Source organism: Natrix helvetica, assembly GCF_964273705.1.
Source record: "Natrix helvetica genome assembly, chromosome: 1".
NCBI classification, from domain to species: Eukaryota; Metazoa; Chordata; class Lepidosauria; order Squamata; family Natricidae; genus Natrix; species Natrix helvetica.
Window position 1 is genome coordinate 183,469,531 of NC_138548.1, and position 13,994 is coordinate 183,483,524.

The 13,994-nt window shown below is 36.9% G+C and overlaps 1 protein-coding gene across 4 annotated transcripts in view; it reads left to right on the forward strand.

Annotated features, from left to right (window-relative positions):
• Positions 1 to 13,994, forward strand: part of PARD3B (par-3 family cell polarity regulator beta) — a 532,498-nt gene that overhangs the window by 424,037 nt on the left and 94,467 nt on the right. The window contains exon 21 of one of the 4 annotated variants that reach the window (XM_081937858.1): positions 12,307 to 13,318. The exons of 1 other annotated variant lie outside the window; for it this stretch is intronic. In XM_081937858.1, the coding sequence (XP_081793984.1) occupies positions 12,307 to 12,346 (40 nt within the window). In that variant the 3' untranslated portion in view covers positions 12,347 to 13,318. Of the gene's footprint in view, positions 1 to 7,441; positions 7,733 to 11,631; positions 11,946 to 12,306; positions 13,319 to 13,994 lie in introns of those variants that run through there. 2 more of the 4 variants (XM_081937859.1, XM_081937860.1) reach the window with 2 other exon arrangements.

A 13,994-nucleotide genomic window follows, 5' to 3' on the forward strand; every position in this document is an offset into this window, starting at 1 on the left:
AATGGTATTATAAACTGGCTTAACCTCCCCCCCCCCCCATTCATTCAGCTCATGCTTTAAATAGAACTTGTTTAATTTGTGCGTGATGACTGTATCTGTGTCTAACGCTGGAAAAATGCTACTGTTTTTCCCCTGTTCAAAGGGGACAGGTACAGAAATGAATGCAAAAACAAGTATGCCTCAAAAGATATTTGGCAGAATCCTGATTGAAAGTGTAGAGAGGACAATAAGCAAAATTGGGAAGCATGATGCAGCTTTATGACCAGATTTGTATGCAGGTATGCAGACAAGACTTTCATTCTTTATTGTTTTCTGTGTATTGCAACTTCCAGCTGCATGAAGTATTTGGTCTGTGTTACCATGTACTAGTGAATTGCAGCAATCAGGAGGGCTACCTAGATCACCTTCAGCTTCATCCACACAGCTGCTTTGGCATACTCCCCTTCTGTCCCATAGCTATATAGAAAACCCTCCCACCTTACATCTTGCTGCTCCCACAGCATAATCTTATTGCATACCTTGGAAGAGACCTGCGCCACACTGCAGTACTTGCAGATTTCACTTACAACATTCTAAGGGCCACGAAATTCCATTCCCATCCAATGTCACATAAAAAGCCTCCATCAATTGGCACAAACAACTCTTTAGTTATTGCATGCCCTTCTCTTTCCCATTGTACCATTGACTGCTCAAACTTTAAAAAATGTGTCATTATTAGAGTTGTTGTCATCATCCTTTGATCCATCCTTTTGGCCACTAGGTTGCAGCAAAAGTATTGGATTTCTTGGCTGCCATCTAGCAACCATCCAGATTTGGGCAGCCAAGATGCAGCCAGTGGACAATTGCTATTGAAGAGCTAGAGTTTCAGAAAGAGTCTTAGAGTGGGGGCTGTAGACTAAGAATGTAACATGGAGAGGAACGAGAAGGAATACAGAGCTTTCCTTCAAGAAAGGAAGGGAATTTCCTATTAGGTACGAAATATAAGATCCACTCCCTTACAATTTCAGGGCTTTGCAATTTCTAGGTAACTGACTCATTAAAAGAAATCATGGCACAAGCTGGAATTCCAGCCTTCCTTATGTCCAAAGGTGGACTAGGGTAAGGAAAGACGTCAGGGATCAGACTGTAGGAGTCCAGCAGAACCAATGGCCACAAGATTGCCATCTCATTGCAAGCTCTAGTGCATGCTGGCATTCATTTGAAGCATCTCTCGCAATGGCTTGGCATTCTTGGCCAGTTGCATTTTTAAAAAAGATGCGGAAAGAGGCAGCACTCAAAGAACCATCCACCTTTCTGCCTAAAAGCAAAACAAGTAGAATAGCCCTGCAGTTCCTCTGCTGATTTTCCCTGTGGCAATGGTGATCTTAACCAGACTCTGCTTGTGTCCAGATCATGTATTCTACTCAGATATCGTCATAGGCAAAAATCCAAACTCTAGTCCCCAGAAAAATCTAGGAGCAAATTTATTTTATTCCTAGATACATCCCTTCGGCCGATTCGCTCTCACAGGAAGGGACTCCTCCGGGTGCCATCCACTAGGCAATGCCAGCGGGCGACGCCCAGGAGTAGGGCCTTCTCTGTGATGGGCCTGACCCTCTGAAATGACCTCCCCCCGGATATCAGAACTACCACCGACCTCCGCTCCTTCCGTAAGAAGCTTAAAACCCACCTGTTCAATTTAGCTGGCCTGGCCTAATACCAATTTTAGTCCCTCAAGTCTGTATTTTTAAATTTTTAGGGGTATGCGTTTTAGTGATTTTAACTTTTATTATTCTGTACAGTTGAATTTAGGTTTAATTCGCTTTTAAGGGAATATATTTAAGGGTATTTATCTTTTGTACCTGTTTTTAATGAGATGCCTGTACACCGCCCCGAGTCCCTTCGGGGAGAGGGGGCGGTCTATAAATTTTGAAAAATAATAAATAATAAATAAATAAATAAATAAATAAATAAATAAATAAATAAATAAATAAATAAATAAATAAATAAATATTATATCCCTAATTATCGGACATGGTCCCTGTGACCCCTTACCTCAAAAAAAAAAAAATACCATGTTTTCCCCAAAGCAAGACAGGGTCTTATTTACTTTTGGCCCCCGAAATAAGCACTTGGCCTTATTTTCGGGGACGTCTTATTATTTTTGAGGTGCAGGATGCCCCTTAACATCGGCTCACGGCCTGCAGATCAGCTGATCCAGAGAGGGCTGGAAGTTCTGTCTCTGTTTCTGGCGCACTCTTGCCAGCTGTAGCGTTGCTGGGTCTGGCACTCTTTTTGCAGCTGCCACTAAGAGAAGGGGTAGCTAGGATTTGCGGGAGTGGCCTCCATGAGGATATATATATATATTCAAATGGGGCTAATGGCTGCAGGAATTCTCTGGCTGCTTATGCTCTGCGTGAACACACTTGGTTTGACAGTGTAGAAAGTAGTCAAATACTTTCAGAATGTTTTAATGAGATAAGATAAAAATAAGGTCATGAGGCTCTATTTCTTAGGAATGACCTAAGATGTCATTTCACAGCTTCTATAATACTCTGTAAGATTTTTACAACACTAGAACATTTGCAAAACAACATATTAGTAATTCTTCCAAATTAGATAATTTCTCGGATAACATTTTCATGTCCATTGTATTACTGCTATATTAGGAAACAGGGCAAAAGTAATCAGGGAATTTTTTTTTATAATATGGGTTGAAAATGGAAAGGGAATCTTTCCCAGTATTAGGTCCAGTATTATACAGTACAATACCATAGATATTAAGTCATGTTAAATTTTGTCCAACATCTTTTTTTAACATTCGAAATACTCTGCTGGTCTATTTAATTCAGTTTTGTCTATTCTGATTAAGGGTTTCCACTTCCTGTGGTCTAAAGTTAAAGATTTCTTAATTATATATTCAATTCTATATTATGGTACTTAATACCCAACTTTATTGCAGTCATTAGCCAGCACAGAATTGGTATTTAAATATTCAAAGTATCCAAAATTAAATTGATTGCGTCAGGATAGTTAAAATAAGAATATGTAGACAAAAAAATATCTAAAAGACAATAATAAACTAAAATATACCCTGTTTTCCCCAAAATAAGACCTCCCCAGATAATAGCCCAATCCGGCTTTTGAACGCATGCGTGAAAATAAGCCCTCCCCCCCAAATAAACCCTTCCCGAAAATATTGCAACACAGCAGCAGCCATGAGGTGACACACTCGCTGCCTCCTTCACCTCAAAAATAATAAGATCTCCCTGAAAATAAGGCCAAGTGCTTATTTCGGGGGTCAAAAGAAAATAAGACCCTGTCTTATTTTTGGGGAAACACGGTAATAAAGGGTTGCTCCAGAAATTCAGCCGGTTCTATCATGTTCAGGTGAACTGGTAGCAGTGGTGGCAAGAGGCTCCGCTGACCCGCCCGGACATCATCATGTCCCGTTTTTGACGTTCTGCGCATGTGCAAAACATCCTGCTCATATTTACAATCTGGTAGCAAAGGTAAATTGATTTCACCCCTGGTTTGCTCTTGCTACACATATGCAACAAGGAGAGAATAAATTAAAATTAGCAATCTGGATAATATAAATTTTGAAATAGTATAAAATACAACTACAGGACAAATACACATATATGCATATGTAGAAAAGGCAATAAAGGGGATTTAAGAATTATAACTTCTCTAACAATTCCTTGCAAAATCTGAGAAAATATAGTACAATAAATAGCTGACATGACATGTATACGCCAAAGCCAATTGCTAATGCTGAGCCTGAGCCATTACTGGCTATCCATGCTCTGGCAGGTACAATTGATCTTAATTATTCTAAGTCAGTACTATTTTATTGCAAACAACTATTTGGGAAGCAGCTGATAATCCTAGAATTGCACATAGATGTGTACCCAGAGAATAACATTTAGTTAAAATAATTATAAAGATACTTCAGCATAATCGTAATTTTTCTTTTCTAAATTATCTTTTAGTTTGCTCTTTTCTAGTGCAGCTATCAGAGAGAATATTTTTTCCCATCACTGACCTTCAATTTAGAACCAAAATGAGCAGCCTACCCAAACTAAAATTTCACAATATTAATTGTGCTAGACCATAGCATTTAAAGCAACCTATTCTACTGTCCATTTACCTCCCAAGTGAAATGAAAGCTCTGTTTTGATTCGAACTGTCACAGTTAATTTCTGCACATAAAACACATCCAGGGACAGCTTTCAAATGGAGTTGTCACTTCTTATTTAGCAGGCGAGGGACTCTCTATTGTTGTCAAACCTTCTTTGCGAAAGCATCACTATCATGCTGATACGCGCAGCTATTCGGAAATGAAGGAATGGATACACTGCCGCAAGGAATGCTAGAATCTGCCTTATGAGGCATTCATCTCCTTAAAGGGGAAGGCTTAAATATCATTTTAACCAGTTATTCTATCCTTTTTGTTTTGTAAAGTGTAGATAGATAAACAGATAATTTACTCATCAGAATTACTTATGACTTTTCACAGTAACACATGAGGCACAGTAGAGCATTCCCTTTATATGCCACATACCTGGTGAAAATCACATATAATAATATCTTTTGACTAATTAACTTTAGCGCAAGGACAAATGTGCTGTGGATTCTCTATCAAGATGTAAGAATAAACCACAGATTATTTTGTTATATAACAGAACCTCAGATTGGACCGTAAAGGGCCATATTTTCATCAAGGGTTATTGTCTAAACTTAGCAGCCAGGAGTTAAGGGGATGTATCCTTTTATAGATTGCTAGTATGCTAAAGAATAAAAAAAGGAAAGGGTAGTAATAAAGGGCCATTTGTTTCAATAGAAAGAGGAAGAGTTGATTCCTTTGAAGATTTAAATTTGTTTATAAATGATTTTGACTAAGGGATTAGCAATGAGGTGGTCAGTTTCATAAAAATGATTACAAATTATTTTAGGATAGTTTTGAATTATCTAAATGGTCAACTAAATGGCAAATAGTAAATTTAAGTTAATTTAATTAAAAGTAATGTGATGTATAGTGAGTGGAGGGACTTTACCTATTATATTGGTGAACTACTAACTCACACAGTATTCCCTGGTACTTGTAAGAGTATGTACATAGCAACAAGCTAATGTTAATTTGAGGTTACAGAACTGTGTACTGTAACATATGTGGAATCAAGTCCAGAATATCATTATATCATTCTAAATGCAATCCTGTAAAACATTTTTAAAAATGCTTATTAGAAGATCGGGCCTTGGAGAATCATAAGAAAACCAATTCTGTAAGATGCTAATACACATGTATTCCATCCATATTTTTAATATTAGGAGGGCAACCACTTTTTCTATAGATACATATTGGAGTTCAGCAGCTATCTAACAATGAATTGAGACTGTCAGGAGATGTGTTGGGATCTGGTCTGCTGAATGGAGGCTCTGATCACTAGGGAACAAAGGACAGCTGCTGCAGATCACCTGATGGACCTCAGTCTGAGAACCATTTATGGATGGACCATCATAAGACTTTCATCCCAGCATCCGAAAACAAACTGCTTTATTAAGTGTAAATTAGTCTCTCCTTACAATTATCCTTTTTTTAAAAAAAGGTTTTTCTGTAATAATTTCTTAATGTAGCCTGGAAGATTTTCAATGTGTACTCCTTCCATAGGTTTGGTAAATTTTAAAAAAAAAGAATTATAGATATGTCCTTCTGGCTCTAGAGATTTTACAGCACATCAAACAGCCACATTATGTAGGCCCTTCCGTAGGAGCACAAGTGCAATAAGAAAAATGTGAAAAAATTCTTCACTAACATTTTCTACCAGCTGAAAAACTTCCTGGGTTTTTAAGGGCAAAATTCTTCAGAGCAGAAAATCCCTGTCTTGACTAGCCCTCATTTGGGAATTATTTGGGTTTGAAAAGTTACAATATACTGTTTTCCATCTTAATAGAATTACAGTAGAGGCATGTGGCACTCAGATCCAAAGCATGCCAAAGAGCTTCAGATCTGATGTGGTCACCCTTATTGTATTTGATAAAGCAGCAATGCCTTTTCCTGAGTGTGCAGAGTATTCTTGGGGACTGACAAAAAAATACTTGTTTTGAGTTAAGGAGATGATAACTTTTTGATGGGCCTTTTTTTGACCTATTGTGCAACCAACCCTAATGAGGTTCTTAAACCCCTAGATAGTTGCATCCATCAGAGATTTGAAATAAAGTTTGGGGGGGGGGAGAGTGAATTGCAGAGCGCTGTCTTATCCCTATGCTGGGCCACATAGATGTAATTGTTTAGTTAAGATGAGGAAAGGTCCCTAGCAGTGATTTAATTCACCCTGAGTTGGTAGTCTTTCATCCTGCCTTGTGTGTTATATCCAAGTATGGTTGCAGCTCCAAGGGAAACTGGGTGCTAACAATTTCTCCCTCTCCCTTTCTCCTTCCCTCCCTCTCCCCCTCTATCTCTTTAAATGGTAATCTATTAATTTTTCTGTTTGCTTAGTACAGTTAATAAGCTTGGTGCTAGACACACACATTGGAAATTAAGGAATTGGCTAGACCAGAAAACTGGGTAGCAGAGGAATTGACAAGATGTATGAAAAACCAGTATCATCCTCAGTCAATATTTAATATTTCAATATGTAATGGGGATATATTTCACTTGTTCCATATACTTCTTATATCCTGTGCTCACTCACTCTCTTTCTCACTCTCTCTTTAGGTAGAGTTTGGCTATGGTTACTTTTTTGGTGGAATTGTTGAAGGCTTTTAAGTGAGGCAAAGTAGGAAAGTGAGAAGATTACAGCTGTAGAATGTTGTTCTTGTTGGAGTGGCCCCAGATTTAGTTTCATGAAGCAAAAGATTGATGTATCAGCTTGGATGGAGCGAGATTGGAAGCTCAGGAAATAAAAGTGAGATGAGTAGTAGAGACTGAGAGAGGAATAAGGCTTTAACAAATGCTGTTGCTAGTTGTTTACCAGAACAGAAGATCAGAGTCAACCTGGGTTGCCTTACTGAGATTTAGCCTATTTAGCATGGCAGGAGGAAGAAGTGAATGCGTTGATTTGGGTGTATGTTGATTTCCCTACTATGGGAAATAGCAGTTGTTCTTAGCAGAACAATTCCAGAAATAGACCGGAAGACTGGAGGGGAAGAGATTTGGATAAGAAGTCCCATTGGAGTTCCAGAAACCTTGATTGATCATTTGGGATTTCCTTACCATCTGTCATAATATCTTCCTGGACCTTCCAGTAGGTGTGAGTTGAGCAACCTACTTAACAGTCAGTTCCAGTCTATACTTATAGAGGTAGAGAAATCAGCCATGTTTGGTATCAATCGAGTTTGTTACTCTCCTGCACTTTTTAACATCTACACCAGGCGGCATGGGGAGGTCATCCATCTGTTTGGGATGTAATATTATCCCAATATGCTGATGATAACTAGCTTTATTTTGCCACCATAGGATGAATAAGCTGTACTGATGGGATCGTGAGGCTGCTTGGAGACAGATGGGATAAAACAATGTCAGCAAGAGGAGGTTGAAGTGGGGTAGGGGAGTCACCGTGCCATACTGGAATGCAGACACACGCAATACAACAAAATCAAACTAATGACTTAGAATTTAAGAGAGCTGATTTCAACAAACTTAGAGAGAAGCTTGGGAAGGGTCCCATGAATGGAAATCCTAAAGGGGAAAATTACTGAAGAAGTTTGGGAAACTCTGAAAAAATGAGATCCAAGAAGAAACCAGCATGGTTGCATAAAGGGCTCTCTGTTAAACTGAAAGACAAAAAGGATAAGTATAAAAAATGGAATGAAGGATGCATACCTAGGCAGAACACCAGTATATAGCCCGAATTGCCAAAGATGAAGTCAGGAAAGCTAAAGCTCAGACTGAACTAAGATTTGCAACAAATGTCATAAAGAATTAAAAAGTTCAACATGTAAAAAGGTAACTCTTGGTGATTTACAATATTTGCATTTGTTATCAAGCAAAAGGAAAAATAGCCCAATCTACCAAAAGCAGAACTGTAAAAGACAGACTAAGAATACAAGTTAAAATAGCCAAAAACACGGTAAGACAATACTTGTGCATCCTAGACTAGTTCAGATCACCAGAATCAGATGAATTACATCTCAGAGTTCTGAAGGAGCTGGCAAATGTGATCTCGGAACCACTGAACCATATATTTCAAAGATCCTGGAACACTGGGGAACTATCAAAGAAATGGAAAAGAGCTGATGTGGTTCCCATCTTCAAAAAAGGAACAAAATGGATCTGGAATCTACAGCCCAATCAACCTAAAACCAATACCTGGGAATATCCTGGAAAAGATAATCAAACAATGGATTTGAGAACAACTAAAGCAAACAAACGTCAAGCATAGGAAATCAGGAGTCCAGGCATTTCAAATGAATATATAGGTTTATTGTATGCTAAAGCTCTCTACAAGAATCTGAACTATTAATGATCAAAGCAAATTGGTGGTAGAGAAGAATCAAGAGAATTCAAGGTGGATTGGACTTAGATCTCTTGTGGGTTTCAAGGGACTCAAAACTGATGACATTTTTTATCCCTTGGGCTCAGCCTGCTTAACTCCTACAGCAAAGCTATTACTAGAAGCAATATGGGTTTATCAAAGCAGATCATTCCAAACAAATTAGGTTTTTTTTATTAAGTGACTAAATCAGTGCACCAGAAAAGTGTGGACATAACATACCTGAATTTCAGTAAGGCATTTGACAAAGTAGACTATAATCTACTTAGTGATGAGATAGAAAAATGTGGACAGACAGCACCATCACTAGATGGATTCATAACTGGCTGACAAACCACACTAAACATGTGATGTAGTGCAGTGTAGCTACATTTAAATTGAGGGAAATATGCAGTGGACTATCCCAAGGTTTCTGTCTTAAGCCCAGTACTCTTCAAATCTTCATAAATGATTTAGATGAGGGGATAGAAGGAGTACTCATCAAATTTGCTGACAACACCAAACTGGAAGGTCTAGACAACATTTCAGAAAACTAACAGAAAGATTTTGACAGACAAGAACACTGGGCCCTATCGAACAAAATGAAAAAGTAAGGTTTTACACTAGGCAAGAAAATCCAAATGTGCAGGTATAGAGGAAGTGGTACCTGACTCAACCATAATAACTGAGAGGGACTTAGGAATCTAGTGGACCATCACTTAAATATGAGTCAGCAGTGTTCTGCAGTGCAGCTGCCAAAAAAAAAAGCCAAAGCAGTCCTAGTTTGCATCAACAGAGTAACATTATCAAGATCATGTGAAGTGTTACTACTGCTATAATACTGCCTTGGTAATATCACACTCACTACATCTAGTTCTGGTCACCATGATACAAAAAAGATGTTGAGACTCTGGAAAGAGTGCAGAGAACAGCAACAAGGATAATAAGGAGTCTGGAGGCTCCTTATGATGAACACTTGTGGGAACTCGGTATGTCTAATCTAAGAGAAAGACATGATAGCAATCTTCCAGTATTTCAAAAGGCTGTCATAAAGAAGAGGGGGATGACCTATTTTCCAAAGCACCTGAGGCCAAGACCAGAAATAACAAATGGAAGCTTATCAAATAGAGATCCAACTTAAGAGTTAAGGAGAAGTGTCCTGACAGAGATAGCAGTTCATCAGTGGAAAGGCTTGATGCCAGAAGTTGTGGGTGCTCCGTCATTGGAAGTTTCTAAGAAGGGATTGGAAAATCATTTGTCCAGAATACCAGTAGTATGGGGTCTCCTGCTTGGGAAAGACCTTGAACTAGGTCCAAGATCCATTCTAACTCTGTTATTCTCTATTCTGTAAGATATAGCTGTTATTTGCTGATTGACAGCTCTAATATTATCACTTGATGGATGACACTGTCTCTAAATCACTTGATGGATGACATAATGTCTTCAACGTGTGTGTCCACTTGGGTTCATGACTATTCTTTCTTAGTTAGGTGAAGACTGGCTAGGAAGATTGGTGATTTCCCTTTTCTGCAATGTGGAAAGTAGAAAGCCTTGCAGACACTGCTTTTTTGTGATAACACTTGCGCAAAAAATGAGTTCCCATATGAATTAGTCTAGCCCACAATTTGGCCTTCTGGTAACTCCTGAAAACAAAGTTATTTCAAATTAAATTTATTCTATTTATTCTAAATGTCCTGTACTGACTGATGATACCCAAGTTGAATGATTGTTCTTATAGTTTTATGGTGATATATTTGGTTTTGATTTTTGTATTTTTAAAAATCTATTGGGGATATTTTAGTTTGAGACTTCTGAGGGAGATATGGCAACATGAAGATATCCCTGTGAATGTGAAGCTCATGTTTCCAGCAAAGACTGAGAAACTGATGCTTATATCAGTTATTCAATAGTTCTCCAGACCAGGAGAAATTGGAGTTTGCCCTTATATGCTCCAGATGACTGAGAATACCACAGGACAGGTTTAAGTGCTAGGAGACAAAGGGATCAACCATCTTGAGCCCTGATGGCACAATGGTTAGAATGCAGTAATGCAGGCTAACTCTGCCCACAGCCTGGAGTTCAATCTTGATGGACTCAAGGTTGACTCAGCTTTCCATCCTTCCAAGATCAGTAAAATGAAGAGCCAGATTGTTGGGGGCAATATGCTGGTACTGTAATCCACTCAGAGAGTGCTGTAAAGCGCTTTATAGAAGCCTTAAGTGCAATTGCTATTGCTATGTTGCTTACAACAATATGCAAGAGCCTTTTAAAAGACACTAAATTTGTAAGTCTCACTTTCAAATTACTTTGAGAAATTGCCTATTAACTATCTTAAAGCTTTTAGACACCTTTGGAACAAGAAGTTTGAAAAGTTGTTGGTGAGTTTATCTTCAACTCTGAACAAAAGAAAAAAAATATTTATAAGCTTAAGAATTTAAAAGTATTTGAAATAAACAGCAAAAAAGTTAAGTAAGATTTTTACTCAAGAAACTTATAAATTGATAAATTTGGAATGCTGACTTTACTGTATGATTTTGGAATTAACTATATAAAATAAACAGCTTCTCATAAGAAACAGATTTATCTTGGTTATTGTACGTCATAATAAAGGCTTTATGATTTTAAAAACGACATTAGAGGGGATTAAAGATTCTAAACAGAAGGAAAAATGCAAGACTTATTTTGGTGTTGGTTAATTCTGGAACTTACAAAATGATACAAAACATCATAACAATGAAAACATTAAAGGAGTTTTTTTAAAAATGGAGTCAGCAGTTAGTAGCTACAATATCTGCTCTTTCAGTAATGCTACCTAATTCTATGGACATGCTATGTCCACAAGATGTTAATGAGCAAATTTTATCTGACAAGACAGAGAATGTACAAAAGTGACTGCACTTTTAAAAATGACAGGCCAACAGAATGACCTGGAAAATGTATTGTTATTGGGTCTCGAAAAAAGGCTTAAGTCCTTGAAGAAGTCTGTGTGATAGAATAAGGAGCTGAAGTGAGATCAAATGCTATGACAATATTTGAATGAATTAAAGATTAAGACTGTTAGAGGTAAAAGGCAAGAATATAAAGTTGTGGTGTTTTTTTATCAAGGTTAAAATAAGACTTTTTTTTTTTTTTGCAAAATTCTGGCAACCCTTTCTGGACTTTATGATGACACAAGGATTGAAAAATACCATGGGCTTGCTTACAGATAAAAAGATTGGATTTGGGATGAAGAGATGTCTGTTTATAATGTTATAGGAGGTGAAGTGTTACTGAAATTTTCTAAACATGTGATGAACATTGCAAGTCAATTCTTTATATACTTCTTTTCTACGTCTTTATCATATTCTTTTTTCTCTCATTTCTTTTTCTTTTTTCTTGCACGTTTTATTCTTTCTATTCTAATTTCTTTTGTAAGTTTAGTATGTATTGGATGTTACTATTGTAATAAAAAATTAATAAAAATTATATACAAAAACATCTAATGGAGATATTTTAATTTTATTATTGGAAACTGCTGTGCATCTTGTGATTGGAAATGGGTAGAACTAAAATACAAATTTGGGGGGAAATGAAAGTATATTAACTGATTGGTAGCAGTTATTTCTTATTCCAACACTTTTTGAAAAATGAATATAATCATGTGGTTCTTATGTTGTTTATAAATCTAAATCTAACCATAGTTTAGATGGTTAAAATAAAGCATATTACTTATGGCAGTCATTATTTGGGGGAAATAATAATGTTTGCAATTCTTTTATTAAGTTATAATGATTCTGATATAAAAGACAGATGCATGTGCTGGAACTGTTCTGCATTTAAAATTGTTCTTTTATTGTTTTGTTCAACACAGCTTTATCACGATGGAATCTTCCCTACTGAAGAACCTGTAACTGATTTATTAAAAGCAAATAAAAACTCAGCATGAGACTGTTGGTCAAAAGACTTTAAATGGGAAATGCTCAATCTAAAGTGAAGAATAACATCATAGTAATTTAAAGAAGGTTATCAGAGAGGAAAAAATATATAAAAAACTAATTCTCCTTTTTAGTTCCAGCCCAGTAGTGAATTCAGCTGGATGCTCTTCCTCAAGGGAGCCATTTAAGAATATAAAATTGTAGACTATTAGGTTTAGAGTTCTGTAAAGCTTAGCTTCATGCCCTTTGAACAGTGAGTCAGGGAGAGCGTATCTTCTTCTGAATGAGGTAGACAGCTCTAATATCTATAAGATGTCACCTGAGTCTAACCTGGCAATAAAATTGTCTGCAATTACTATATATCAGAAAATACCAATTAGACAATACTCCAATTCAGGCCATAATTTCCTGATTTGAAAATTCTGCTTCAAGGAAGGCAAACAAATGTTAATTACCAACAAGATGCATATCTGAAGAAATTGTCCACTTCATCCCACAATGGCTTCTGCCCCCCAAGGAGTGTGAGTTATAACCATTAAGTTTTTCCAAAGTGTTTGTTTCCGCCACACCACTTAAAATTATCATATCCAAAGATAAAATTTATAAAGGAACCATTCCTACAACTAAAATACCAATCTGGCCCATTCAAAGTCCAAAATGAAAACGGTTTTTTAGACTGAAGATTGTGATTTTATTAATGGAGGCCAGAAGGTCTGGAATCATGGCATCAAAGCTGGCATTTCATTCATTCATTCATGTATATTTCATGCTTCTCAATTGCCTGTCTCCCTCAAGGGGAGTGGGCTCTGAGTGTATACAGTATATATAAGTACACCGGGCCCAATGTTGTTCAAAAAACTGTATTGGTATAACATGTCAGAATATTTTTAATGCCAATAAGTATAAATAATAACCTGCTGTAATTTAATTCACACTTATATAAACAGTTTGGAAACAGTTGAACAATGTATTACAAGTTCATTTTGTTTTTTCTGAATCCAGATTTTCTTATTATTCCTTTTCTTACTTTGTTATAAAGTTGCAGATATTGCTGTTTCTTTTACTGATTCATTTGTTAGGTTTCTATTCTGATAACATTTCTGATAACATTAAAAAAGACTTTCAGCAAAGTCTTAAGGTAGTCCTGGCAGTCCTCCTGAAGGAATTTTTTTCCCCCTCTAGCCTTCTGTAAAATTCTCACTGAGAATTGCAATGGAACATAGTTTGTGTTTTAGAGCCCACAAAAACAAGAATTGCATTAGTATCAGGATTAATCAAGTTTCTTGGATTCTCCAAAAAGTATTTAAAATGTCCAAAGCTTTGCCCATGCATTTTTTCCTCCCCACAGAAATTCTCGTGCCGATTACCACATTGGGAAGAAATGTGAAGCTCAAATATGGCGAAATGCATCGCAACTGTGCTGCTATTTGAGTCAGTTGCTTAAAATAATTGGAACCATGTCCAACTGAGGGGCCATTGATTGCAGCAGAATCTTTCCACTTGAAGAATCTGTGACTGATAAAGGCTGTTGGGCAAAAATAAATAAAAGTTAAACATAAGAAAACTGGGACGTGGCCATTATTGCACTGGGGAATAACCTCAAAGCAGTTTATAAAAACAAGTA